The 13,030-nt window shown below is 35.8% G+C and overlaps 1 protein-coding gene across 3 annotated transcripts in view; it reads left to right on the top strand.

The window, feature by feature from the left end:
* nectin1 (nectin cell adhesion molecule 1) overlaps positions 1 to 11,018 on the top strand; it is a 232,907-nt gene extending 221,889 nt beyond the window's left edge. For 2 of the 3 annotated variants that reach the window (XM_023351836.1, XM_023351837.1), the window contains one exon: positions 7,138 to 11,018. In XM_023351836.1, the coding sequence (XP_023207604.1) occupies positions 7,138 to 7,377 (240 nt within the window). In that variant the 3' untranslated portion in view covers positions 7,378 to 11,018. The remainder of the gene's footprint in view (positions 1 to 7,137) is intronic. The other variant, XM_023351838.1, reaches the window with a different exon arrangement.
* The last annotated feature ends 2,012 nt before the right edge of the window (positions 11,019 to 13,030 follow it).

Below are 13,030 nucleotides of genomic sequence, written 5' to 3'. Positions count from 1 at the left end.
GACAGGAAGTGGTAGGAAGACCACTTCCTGTCAGCAAAGTTATGACGTATCACGTGAACAAACTTTTTAACGTGCCATTTTTATTCCATATATTATTTAACCCCAAAATTGTATTTTTACAACATTAGCAGGAAACATTTTGCAAACATTTGTAATGGAAACTGCTGAGATCTTCAGTCACGTGTAAATCTGTGACTAATAAAACTCCTTGTCAGAAAAGTATCTTTTAAAACTGCTACAATGGTTGGTTGGTTGGTTGGTTGGTTGAATTATATATATAAAAGCTCTTAAGATTTATACATACTTGCCAGCTACTTATAGTCTAGAAATTAATATAAAAATTTAAACAACAGATGAAAATGTAATGAGAAGCTGGTGCCATCTTCTATCATCAAAAGATTTTGCCGCATTAAGCTGTCTTAGAAAAGAAGAAAAGTTTCCAGCCTGAAGCTTTAAAGATTTTTAAAAAAAAACAGAGCAACTCAATAAAACTGAAAAAGGAAATAACAGTTTTTAGTTTTTAAATCACAGCACATACAGAGAAAAGGAATTGGTAAAGTATAAAAATGACAAAAGATGATTCATAAAAGATTTTTAATTAATTTAGCTGTCTTTTCATCTATAGATTAATCAATCAATATTTTACAAGAACATTTTATGATGTGTTGGACTTTGTCCATTATTGTCTATTTGAGGTTTATTTTCAGTGATTTTCCAAAGTTTTCTGGTTATTTTAAGGTCATTTTACTTTCCTAGTTTATCTCCCTTGGCCTGGTTTCAAACTCTCCTACAGCTGATTGTCATTTGATTGTTGCTCAGCTGTGAAGCTTTTCACTAATCAAGCTCACAACTATAAATACTTCCTGGTTTGGTCATTTCACAATCTCATTTTCCTGCCTTCAGTCTGCATACGTACTATTACTGAACTTCCTTATTAACCATATGCCACAGATATTTTTTGTTTGTTAAAACATATTTTGTTTTACATCCCAGTGATGAAGTAATAAGTCTGACTTATTTCAGCTGCTCTCTTCTTTGTCGTGTTTTTTATAAGGAAATACCTCTACGCCTATTGTTGAAAAATAATATCATAACCATACTCCTTTCACTTAGAAAGCCTTTAGTTTGCATGAAGCATCCACTGGAAAAAAAAAAAAACATTCAAAAATGTCATTCCTGTAGGAAGACCAGAATGACAACAAAACAAAACCTCTGAAACTGCATATTTACAGGTTTTTCTTCTAAGACATTTTTTCAAATCTTTTGTAAGTTCCCGTTTCACAACAGATGCTCTAAACATCTTAGTGCTCTGAACTAAAACATATAAATTATTATACAGTATGAAAAAACATTTTTTAAAACGACGACAAACATAAATCCCTTCACATTGTTGCTACTGCACCCAAAAAAAAAAACACAAAAAAACCCTCCACTAAATTTCAAAATGCAAAAGTTGGTAAACCAGACTAAAACGCCAACTGAAATATTGTTGCTGAGGTAACGTAAAAAGTTAAAAGCTGTTATTTGTAGAGTGAACAGAATTACAGCCAGTGTATCATAACTGGTAAAAAAAAAAAAAAAAAAGTCCTCAAATAGTAAGAAATTACATTTTACAAAACGTTTTCCATTTGGATCCAAATAATCCCGGATTGTAGAGGCAACGACTAATGTGGGAAGATGAACGATGTGGATGCAGATTAACTGTAAATGTGTAAGCTATAGACATGTTGAAGACATTAAACACTTAGATTCACATTTATATTTTTAAATTGTCCTTAACTCAATGAATGTGTCTTCTCCCGATTCAGTATCCATGGGCTGAATATAAAAATAAGATTTGTAAAACATCTAAATACATCGATGCAAATTCTAAGACCTTAGAGAAGTTTAGATTTTCATGTGGAGAAGTTTTTCTGTCTTGTACGAGAACGAAAGAAAACATCAGCAGTGAAATTGTTTACAGCTCCTGGAAAACAGAGAACTGCATTTAAACCAGAAAAATAAAGAACAGGACAGCAGAGCAAAGACATCTGAGAGAAAAGAGAAACATTTTGTTAGTTTACAGAAGTCTGCTGGAGTCTGTTTCATTGTTTCACATCTTTTTTTAAAAGCTTTCCACACAAAAACTATAGCAAACTTTATTTTATGTCCACAAAAACCTCCTTTATTAAGTTCCCTCCTCTGTTTCGAATCAAAATCCTCAGAATATACTTAATGGTTAATCTGGAACAATTCACCAAAGATTTGCAAAATAAAAATTTTATTCCAAGTCTTGTCAGCACTTTGTGTCTGTAGATCTAAATCCCAAAAACGAATAAAACGGCAAACCTGCACCACAGAGTGCTGGTTTTAATTTAGGACTTCTCAAAGACATTAATAACCTGACAAAGGGAAGAGTTTTCTTTAGCAGCGGGAACAGCCCTGGACACTGACCTGAGACAAATAGGCTTTTTAGACTTCAGTCAGTGTCTTCAGGGTTTGTCAGCAGCAGTTTTGTTAAAAATCAGTTCACCTTTCACAGAAGCTCACAGCTCCTCATTTGTCTTCCTCAGATTTGCCATGTTTGTCAACATCCATCCGTCATGTTCTCATTCAACATCCCGACTCCGTTTTTATTTGTCTCCTTAAGTGCATGTATAACACTAAATCTAATTTAACTAAACAACCATTCCTTTGCTTTGCATTATTCCTCTATATTTTCCCCAAACGTAACCCTTCAAACACATTTTGTGCAATTATGTTCAGATAAACATTTGTTGTTTCTTTTATTTTTGCCTTTCTGTGGTTCATTTGCCTCGCAAAACATTCTCAGAGTCGGGATCATCGTATTCGTAGATGTAGAGATGCTTGAGGAAGACTCGTGAGTTTCATTTCACACTCATCCTCACCCCGTTTTGTTTGTGCATGTCCACCCATCATCATCGTCATTGTCATTTCAAAACCTTTACCCTGTACTGCATGTTTGGGCGCAGAAGTGATTAAAATGAAGATTGAATGAAGTTGCAGCATATGGACACATTATTATGGCCTCTGTATTATATTTTCTTATAAGATGTCTAAAAGATTTGGGTCTTGAGTCTGAGTCCAGCAATGAGCCAGTTTAATTTCACCTGTAGAGCCTAATTTTACAGATGTTTTGGTTTTTCTAAGATTTCATGATGCTATGCACTCTAGCCAGTTTTCCAGGACCTCTGGAAAAGAAAATGTTAGACAGCATCACAGATTATCCATACTAAACAAACCAGATACTCAAATATTCAACATATCTTCAACAAATTCATCCTTTTTTTCCACATCCAGTCCTACTGGAGGGTTTGTTGCCCAAATCTCTACAAACCAAAGCTGATAGCTCCTGCTAAAAATACCAGTAAAGTCCATCAACCTCCGCATGTTTACATAAAGCTCCTATTTAGTTTTTTGTTTGTTTGTTTTTTCTGCCAGTTTTTCAACTGCAGGTTTTGGCTGTATTTACTTTCCTTACCATCCTTCTCAGTGTGTTGAGAAGATTAATACAATTCAATCACATTTTATTTGTAACAAGGCATTTCAAAGTGGTTTACATCATAAAAACAAAACGACACACTGATTGATAAAAAATAGAATAGATTCTACCTTTCTATTGGATAATTACTGAATAGATGATAAACTCAAATGATATCTTCATATTTCTTAAACAACAAGATCCTGTCACTGTGGAAAAAATGTTAATCTCTTTATTAAAGGTCAAATCAAGAAGAGAAAACATTAAAGGAGAATGCAGAAATTATTCAAATGCATTAGAAAAACTGGAAGAAAGGGAAACAATAATTGACTGACGAAGAAATCTGGTCAAAAGGAAAAATCGCGATGACCTAAGCGTTTGCAAACAATGCAAAGGGAAGTTACGGGATTGGACCTGATTGGTTAATAAAACTCCTGAGGCTCAAATTTGCAAGGGAGCTTAAAGATTGGACTCTAGAGTGATGGAAAAAGTCACATGATCTGATGATTCCAGATTTGCCCTCTTCCAGAGTGAAGAAGTAGTCAGTCGTTCGCCCGCCATGCCCAGTGCCTGTTGCAGCAGCGTCTGAGTTGGGTTGTTGTAAAAGAATATTTTAGTAATTGAGTACTCTATAGAATATTTTTACGATTATCTGAGGAATTTGATCTCTCTCTCTCTTCCTCTCTCTCTGCGCCATTCCTACCGTTTGCCCCAAAACCGTGACACCGCGATTCCAACACCAGAAACGCTGTCGCAGTCCAACCATCGCACCGCAAAATTCAACAGTCCTTATTTGACCCCCAAACCCTGGCAAAACCCTGGCAGAATGCTGCCCTCCACAAATAATGATCCGGGCGGAGCACGATGTGCTACATAATGAAGCATAATTCAACGAAGCTTCGAGGCAGATAAAGTTTTCTCGAGGAATTTTAATAATCAAGATACTTGAATCATTCGAGGAATTGCCCTACTCTGAGTGCAACTGGTCAACTCCAGGTTCAGCAAACATCCGTCAATGAATTATTTTTTCACCAATGTGGAGGCTTTACTTCCACAGGAGGATTGGCCACCACAAAGTCCAGAACTTCAACTCAGTCAGTATCTTTGCGTTGGGCTGAAAATTTGTTTTGCCCAGTTCTCAGACTCGGTTAGCTTTCGGTGGCTTCTTCAGAGACCTGATTCACGCTTTTAGTTATGTACTGTGAGATCATGATTTTTGTGTGTGTGAATAAATACATATAAAAGTAAATAAAATACAAGATTTTGGTGAAAATAATAATACAACACATTGAAAAAACTTTTTGAAACGAAGTGAAGGCGTTATGCAATCAAAGACAAAGAACTTCTGAGGGTGTGTGTGAGGTTTTTTTTTTTTTGTGCTTTTGTTTTGACCAAACAGTCTAGATATGGATAATCATGTGTGCTAAATCTGCATGTAATCTGACAAGAGTGCATGTTACACAGATATGCTGATGAAACAGATCTGCAGGGATCTTATTTTAAATGGGATGTTCAAAACTGTCGCCCTCTTTCTCAGCTTTGTGTTTGCTCCTTTGACCTTTCCCATTGTGTGCTGAACCATTCAATAAGTGCTGTCAGGTAAAACCTTTGTGCTGCCAAAGAGACACTTATAGTTGCAGTATCACGATCACAAGTAGGACCGAAATACTTCCATTGAGGGATGAATGTTGTACAAAAGGAAAAAAGGCGACATATTAAAGTCTTGTTTGAAAAAGATGTTTGTCTATAATTGCGCTTACTTTAAGTAATTGAGTTTCTGTTATAAATTTGTGGTGATTCAGTGGACTGATTAAATTTGAGTTATAAAAAGCAAAACACACCTGAGAGGAGCAGAAAGCGTTCCTTTTGTCAACAAAATACAATTTACTCTGTTGGAAATTTGACACTTACTAAATTTAATTTAAAAAGCTAACAGAAAAATTAAGTCAATGCCTGAAAAACCCTGTGAGTAGATGTTATGTTACTGAATTTAAAAAAAAATCATACATGGAGCTTCTAAAGTAAATTGGGTGATAATACAGCGCAGGTTGATCTATGTTGCAACTGGGGGGAAAGAGTCTGACTTTAAAGAATAACATCTGCAAGATGATTATGAATCTTATGAGAACTCCAACTTTTTATTTTTTAGATGCATCATATTCAAAGAATGTTTCGATTTAGCACAGAAATGATGCAACAGCAATACGGGGTTCACAGCTGCCAAAAATCACGCAAGAATAACGTCGCATCTGAGGAAAACAAACACAAGATATAATCTTAAATTTAGATTTTAGTGGAATTTGAATCTCAGTAGGGGGAAGTTGTGTTATAATTTTGTTACTCCCTATCATCCATAAATACATTTCTGAGCTAAAATCTGATGGCTTAACTATTTATGTTCAGTAAGAGTTGCTTTCGTTGATTATGAGCTCTACAAATGTTGTATTGTACTTGTTTGTAAACCAACTGTTTCTTGGTTTTTCACCCCTGCAAGGTCATTTTCTCTAAAATCTTTTCAGAAAATGCTGCTTCTGCTTATGAGCCAAAGTAAAAGATTTACAAAAAACTATTTTTCAGATTACTCATGAATTATATCAACTGAGAAAATTGGATTGCCACTCCTTTTGTTGCCCTAATAATTTAGCCCTGCCGCAAACTGTATTTAAATTAATTATTTAGTAAAATGTCTGAGACCTACATATACATCTGCTACTCAGCCGTAATTAAAGGGAACAACTTGGAAAATGTTGGCGCATTTTGAGATACAAAATGATACAAAAGACCGGAACAAATATCTATTTATTTACACAACTGTTATAATTAAAAGGGTAATATGTGAACAAAAACTGAAATTATGTTCTCAAAAATTTAGGTGACATATTTTCTCATTAAATCTATTTTACTTTTTCTTTTTTTTTTTTTTTTTGCTTTGATATTAAACTCCCTCAATTTGCTTCAATCAGCATTTTTGCTATTTGCGACTACAGTTTAATTTATAAACAATACGTCCCTTAATTGCAAACAGTTTGGAGTCAATTATGCACATATGTCATATTTCTGCCACATCTGCTGCTATTATAAGCTGCTCTAACAATGTGTATTTATTGGAACATAAAACCAAATGTGTATATTATACAGTTCCCATCGACTTTGTAAGCACCAATTGGTTTAATTAGCCAGTCAGGCTTACTGAATAATAAAAAAATATAGCAATGCATGATGATCAGAAGTTTATTTCTGTTTATGTAATAAAATGATTAGCATGTAATGCTAATCTTTAAAATGTAAACCAGTGTTTCTTGAAGGATTGTGTTAGACTTTTACAAATAGTTATGTCATGAATAAGTTCTTAGTCTCTCTGCTCTTAGATGAAATTGGGTATGGTGGACCATCCTGTTCTTGGAGAAACCGGTTTCAGCCAGTTCAGACAGAACCCTGCTACTCATCTTTAAGTTTCTGTTTCTATAAGCAGCCTGGTTTGAATAAAACCAGGCTGCAGCAGGGGGACGAGTTGGAGTTGTTTCGAGGAACAACTGTGGTTCTGTGATGCTCTAACTCTCCCCCGTTGCAAAGGTTGAAAAGATAAATACTCTCTGTGTGGTTCTTTATATGTACAAGTTAAAATACCCTACAGATTGTTCATCCCATCTTTGCAGGAAACTGGGAAGCAACCAGAAGAGCTGTTGAACCCGGCTGAATACATGAGCTACCAACGAGCCTGCAACGTGGAACAAGTCCCCGAGTCCGAGTCTGCTCCGGCGTACCCACCTGTTACTTTCCTGCCTCAGCATCCCTACACTCAGCACCCAACCAACGAGCCCATGTACTCCAACACCAGCTTCCCCGCCCACGCCCCGCGAGCCGGATTCACTTTCCCCAAGGAGCAATCCGTGTGACCATCGGCAACGTACGCTTCTCCAATAGCAAAGAAAAAGAGACGTGCATCCATCCCCGACCCTGCTTTTATTTATTACCTGAGCTTAAAGTAGTTGTGGGCTCTCCCCTGCCTCTGATCCCTTGTGTATTGTGTGCTGCTTGCTCCACAGATGCTGTAGGATGTCAGTCACCTTGTGATGTTAGCGTAGTCGCCACCGAATGCCTGCCTCCACCACTCGAGCCTTCACCCCGTATGTGTGCCCACACTTCCTGTTTGCTTTTGATTGTTCCCCCACCTTTACAGTGCCTTGAAAAAAATATTCATTCCCCTTGAACTTTTTCACATTTTGCCACATTGCAACCGCAGTATTTATATATTTGATGGTTGCTGTATGGTAGACACACAACAAATGTCGCAATTTACTTACTTATTTTTGACAATTGATGACAAAAAGTGTAGTGTGTCAGCTTCTTTTCCTCTAATCTTCATAATGTTGAACATCTGAATTGCATACATTTGTAAAGTAGACTTTATTGAAAAGCGTTAAAAAGTTGTAGTCTTGTTTGAAATTTGCCATAATATGCCGTCTAGTGGACGAAACAGGTACTGCATGTGCTCCAGTCAAAGGAAGCCAGTTTGAAAGCCTATACTGACACCAGATATGCTGTGATGCATGGTGGTGGCAGCATCATGCTGACACTATTTCAGCAGAAACCTGGTAACAGTTGATGGAAAGATGCTAAATGATGCGGCAAATCTGCAGAAAACCCTCTAAGCTGTTCCAAAAGACTTTATTTTCAACTTAAAATGTTTGCTGCACTTTTCAGACACTCATTTGTGAAATTAAAAATCTTCCACTTCACAGTTACCTAAAACATTGTGTTGGTTGGTCATAAAATTTGAGTATGACACGTTTAAGGTTCTGCCTGCAACGTGACAAAATCTGGAAAAGTTCAGGGTCTGAATACTTTTGCAAGGATCTGTATTTTGTTTTTTGCCAACCATTCAACCATGTACAGAAAAAGCCTCTCAAGATTCCTTTTTTTTTCTTTTCGTCCTCGTCCTCCTCGCTGTCGTCACTTCTCATAGGAATGTGCTTCTTTTGGTTTTGTTTTGTTGCTTGCTTAAAAGTCATACTATACTGTATTTGTGGTTGGGTGTTTCTTTTGATGGAGAGAAAAACAAGAAATAGAAAATCTGAGCTACGACATGGACCACCCAATCAAATCCCACCAGAGGTTTCAATTTGCAGTTTCCCAACAGAATCTCTCGATACCATTTTGAACAGTTTTGATGTTAAGATCTGCTATTTAGGGAGTATTGGAACTAGAGATGCACCGATCAGGCTTTTTTTGACTACCAAAATGGCTGCCTGTTTTGATTTTTGACATTGTTTTTTAAGAAAAATAGCAAACAAGGGAAAATATGCTCCCAATTTGTTATTAGAAAATGAAGGAATTACAATTTATTCTTTTTTATACATAGTTCCCACAAGTCTGACACGGTAGTGATCTAAGCCACTGAACCACCATCTTGGTAGGCAAACACCACGGCTTTGACACCAACAAAAAGAAAGTATATTGAAAAAAAAAGATTGATGAGGAAGATATATCAACCAAATATCTTGACAGCAGAGAATGTGGCTTGTTTGTTGTTGACATAGCAACTCCATGGCAACCGCCATGACAGTTAAGAACACCTACCAAGATGGCTGTCGGTTACAAATGATCTTTTTTCTTATTTTCATTAATTCATTAGATTGTTTTAATCTTGTTTTCTGTGGTGTGAATTTGCCGCCATTGAGTCCTTTTCCTTTTTTGTTTTCTTTTTTTATGTGTTTTATTAAGAGCACCTCATGCATTTATTCCATTCATTTGTGGAATTACTGGAAGTGTGACGTCACACGAGACCTATGTATGGAGCTAAATAAACTGAATCCGTTTATTTAGTGATTCTTTATTTTTAGTTTTGACTCATTATTAAATAAATAGGAAAAATCGGGCAAAACTCGTCAATTCTGATCCGATTGATCGGTGCATCTCTAATTTGATCAGAATGTTATTCTCGTTAACCAGAACAAAGATCAAAGGGCTTGAACTCAACAGCATCAACTATTTCTCTCATGTTGGCGGTACAATCCACCAGATTGGTATTTCATTGATATCCACCAGTAGCTGCCAAAGACATTTATTTGTTTTAGTCATTTTTTGTTCATTTGCTTCTCTTGCCAACGTTTACAGTAGAACTACCTTATAGTTGACGGCAAACAGACAAACTGCTGTTGATTAGCGACGCGCTGCACAATCCCAGTTTACATGATTGCTTTACCATATGCTGTATTTTCCATATCTTTTGTGAAATTAGCTGAAGTTGTTGAGGCTCGTTTCTTTGTGGGTCCTTTGCACAGTTATTAAGTAACAGGAGTTTTTGTTTTGTTTTTTTCCTCAATGCAGGAGTAATGCGTGAAGACAATCACAAACTTGGCTTGTCCTCAGGAAAACCAGCAGTTACTGGTATTTACTTTGGCTATCATTACTAAAGAATTGGCTTTTCCAAGGACAACCCACACATTTCATGTATTTGACTGTTTTTTTATATATAATTTGTTCTAATATATAGCCTAAAAAGGTAAAATGAGTCTGTGGTAGAACTAAACTGTATTTTTTTAGAGAATGCTTAGGTATATAAAGTAACACTTATTTTCAGAGTCCATTTTACAGCGTGACTTTTCATTTCAGACCATATATAAGCTAAAATGCTAAAATGTTAGAGCCAGTTTCAGGATGCACACAAGCCCTCCAGACACACAACATTTGCAGAAAAACTAAAAAGTTCGCACTGTTTCGCCATGTCTGATGTTTGTGTGGGGAGGAAAAAAATCCGTGAAGAAACTTCTTGTGTTTGTGCTTGACGTGAAATAAATAAAAAAACAAAAAATCCTGACGATGTTGAAAGGTAATTTAGTGTTTACTCATAATGGTGGTTATTGGAATAGAGTTAAAACTTGTGAGACTTTCTCCTGTGCTCACCTTGTTGTCTTGCGATGGCCTGATAAGTGTGCTAGTGTTTAGTTTAAGCGGTGGTGTCTGCTTGGAACCGCTGAAGGACTTTGCTATTTCTGTACCTGCTGTGTGAGGAAAGAAAAAGAAAAAAACAACACTGAAACACATCTTTGTCTTTATGTGACACATTTAATATTAATAGGCCCCTCCCTTTTTATTAATATTTTTAATATTATTGTTGTTAAAAATGATGTGTAAGTGCTTCTATTTGCTGCGGAACATGCTCACAATGGCATTTACATATAGTCGTCCGTCTGTACTCCATTTTAAATATAATAATTGCCATATACGTTTTCACTCAACGTTTTTGTTCAGGATTTTATAAGATTGCAAGGTTTGCATTCTGTTATGGGTTTTTTTTTTATCACTGACAAACAGTGGAAGCCACATTTGTTTTCAAAATTTGAACAAATTATACAGTAGATCTCTGAGACGTTTAATTGCCCAGACTTAAAGGATGAAACTATGTGAAACAGTTTAAAACCGGTTTTGTTAGTTTGCTTTACATTTTTCAAGTTATGTTTGATGTAAATATGAACATTGTATCTAATAGGTGGGGAAAAAAATCATGCAGTTTAACATTAAACTTCACAAACTACCCATGTTTTGGCTGCCATTTTGTTTCCCCCACTCGCCTGTTCACTTCTTAAGCGTTTTTGGGGTTTTTTAAGCCAGCCTACCGGAAAGCAAAGACCACAAACATGTTGAGGTGACGGGAATTAACGAGCGAACAAGGGCATCTGTAAAAATCTCATTGAATACGACAAAGTGCCATGTCGTAAGGGAACATTTTAGTTTTTGTTATAGATCTATAATCAACAGTGATGGTTGACAGAACCAAACTCAGTCATGACGTTTTGGGAGCTCTAAAGTTAAAATATTATTTAAAAAAGAAATGCTGCTTGTGTGAGAAAATAAAAGAAAATAAGAAATATTTTTCTACTTTTAGAAGAAAATCAAATCTGTTTTCTTTAAAAAGAAGACAATCTTAATTTTATTCACTCAACCTGAACTATATTAACTAAATATAACGTACAATAGTCTAATGAGCAAAGTGTAATTTCACTCTTGACAGTACAACAGGTGAGAGGACTGTGTTAATATTCACAGCTTTTATTTTAGAAGTGTGAAGCAAAAGCAATTATGTGTGCTAATGACTAATACTAATTACATTGAAAGAAAATATAAAGTAACATAAGAAAAATGAATTGGATGTATTTAGAACCATAGAGTGGCTGTACGACCCAGCGCTCAATTCAGAAATATTTTATAAATCCTCAAGAAAAATTAAATATTCTAAATCATATCATCCAACACTGTCAAATTGTATTTCCAAGTAAGGTCAAAGGTCCAGAAAATCATTTTTGTTTTCTCTGGTAGAGCAGCTGACCAATTATTATTATGGGAACCATAATAATACAATTTGACATTAAGAAAATCTATTTGCTAAGTGGAAACATGTCAATTTTGGAAAAAAACACTAATTTTTCAGTAACATTTTGGTGTCAGGATGAGGTTTATTTTGCAAAACTGCAACTGTCACACGAGTCTTGTGATCAACAACAGGATGTTGCCTCTGGCGCAAACCACAAAGAAGAAAACAACAGGAAGTAGTTGGAGGATTATGAAGCGGCATGGTTCCTAATGACTTATCATGTGACCCAAACCTGTTTTTTATTAAAGTTTCTAATTTAATGGAAACACTGCAATTGCGAAATGGTGGGGGTTTTGACAGAAGAGGAATATCAACAAAGTTTGGCAAGTTTTTAATGGAAACGCAGCTGCAGAAATGTCGGAAGTGTATCAGATATTTCCACGTTTACACCGGAGTATTCTGCCATAAGCTTGGAAACATCTGAGCTGATGGCTTCACACTCTGGTGATCTCTTCTTGGTAAGTATTGCATATGAATAAAAACTTACAGTTAACAGATCAACATCCAGGCTGCAGAGATAACTCTTCACAATACTGATGGATTACGCCATCTGTTGTTTATAAGCTCTGCTAATCCAGCTTCTTGTCTTTTCCCGCTCTGCTTTAAATCTTTATCTGCTGGATGTTGCCGCCACGTCTCAGTGAAATACAAATGTTCTGCATTTTCCAACTTAGATTTTAGACTTTATTGTTTCAAGAGGCCCAATAACAATACTATGACTGGGTTTTTGTTGGGACTTCATCCAGTTTTTTTTGTTTTGTTTTGTTTTTTGTTTTTTTTGTTGTTTTTTTTGCCAATTGCAGGCTTTGAGAGAGATGGTTGAACTTCCTCCTTCTCTTCCACTCATCTGATTTTTCTTGGCTTTAGTCAATGTATTTTTTGAACTTGTGAAATATCAATTAGCGGTATCCTTGTTGCTATGGTTATGCAGCATAACGAATGTCCAAAAGTAGACCAGCATCAGCAAAAATCCTCCCAACTGCACAGTATTGGGAACAGAGGGAATAAATCTTCAAAAAAGCAATAATTTAGACAAAAAGGAGTTTGTTTGTTTTTTTTAAAAACAAAGTAACATTCTGCCTCCTTTTGTGCCACAGTTCTAAAACTGAGAGGTTGCACCTTTTGATTCTGGTACCAATCTTGTCTGACATCAAATTTTAGCAACTTATCATCAT

This window comes from Xiphophorus maculatus, chromosome 18 (genome assembly GCF_002775205.1).
Source record: "Xiphophorus maculatus strain JP 163 A chromosome 18, X_maculatus-5.0-male, whole genome shotgun sequence".
Lineage (NCBI taxonomy): Eukaryota > Metazoa > Chordata > Actinopteri > Cyprinodontiformes > Poeciliidae > Xiphophorus > Xiphophorus maculatus.
The sequence above is the reverse complement of the archived record's forward strand: the minus strand, read 5'-3'. Positions and strand labels throughout refer to the sequence as shown.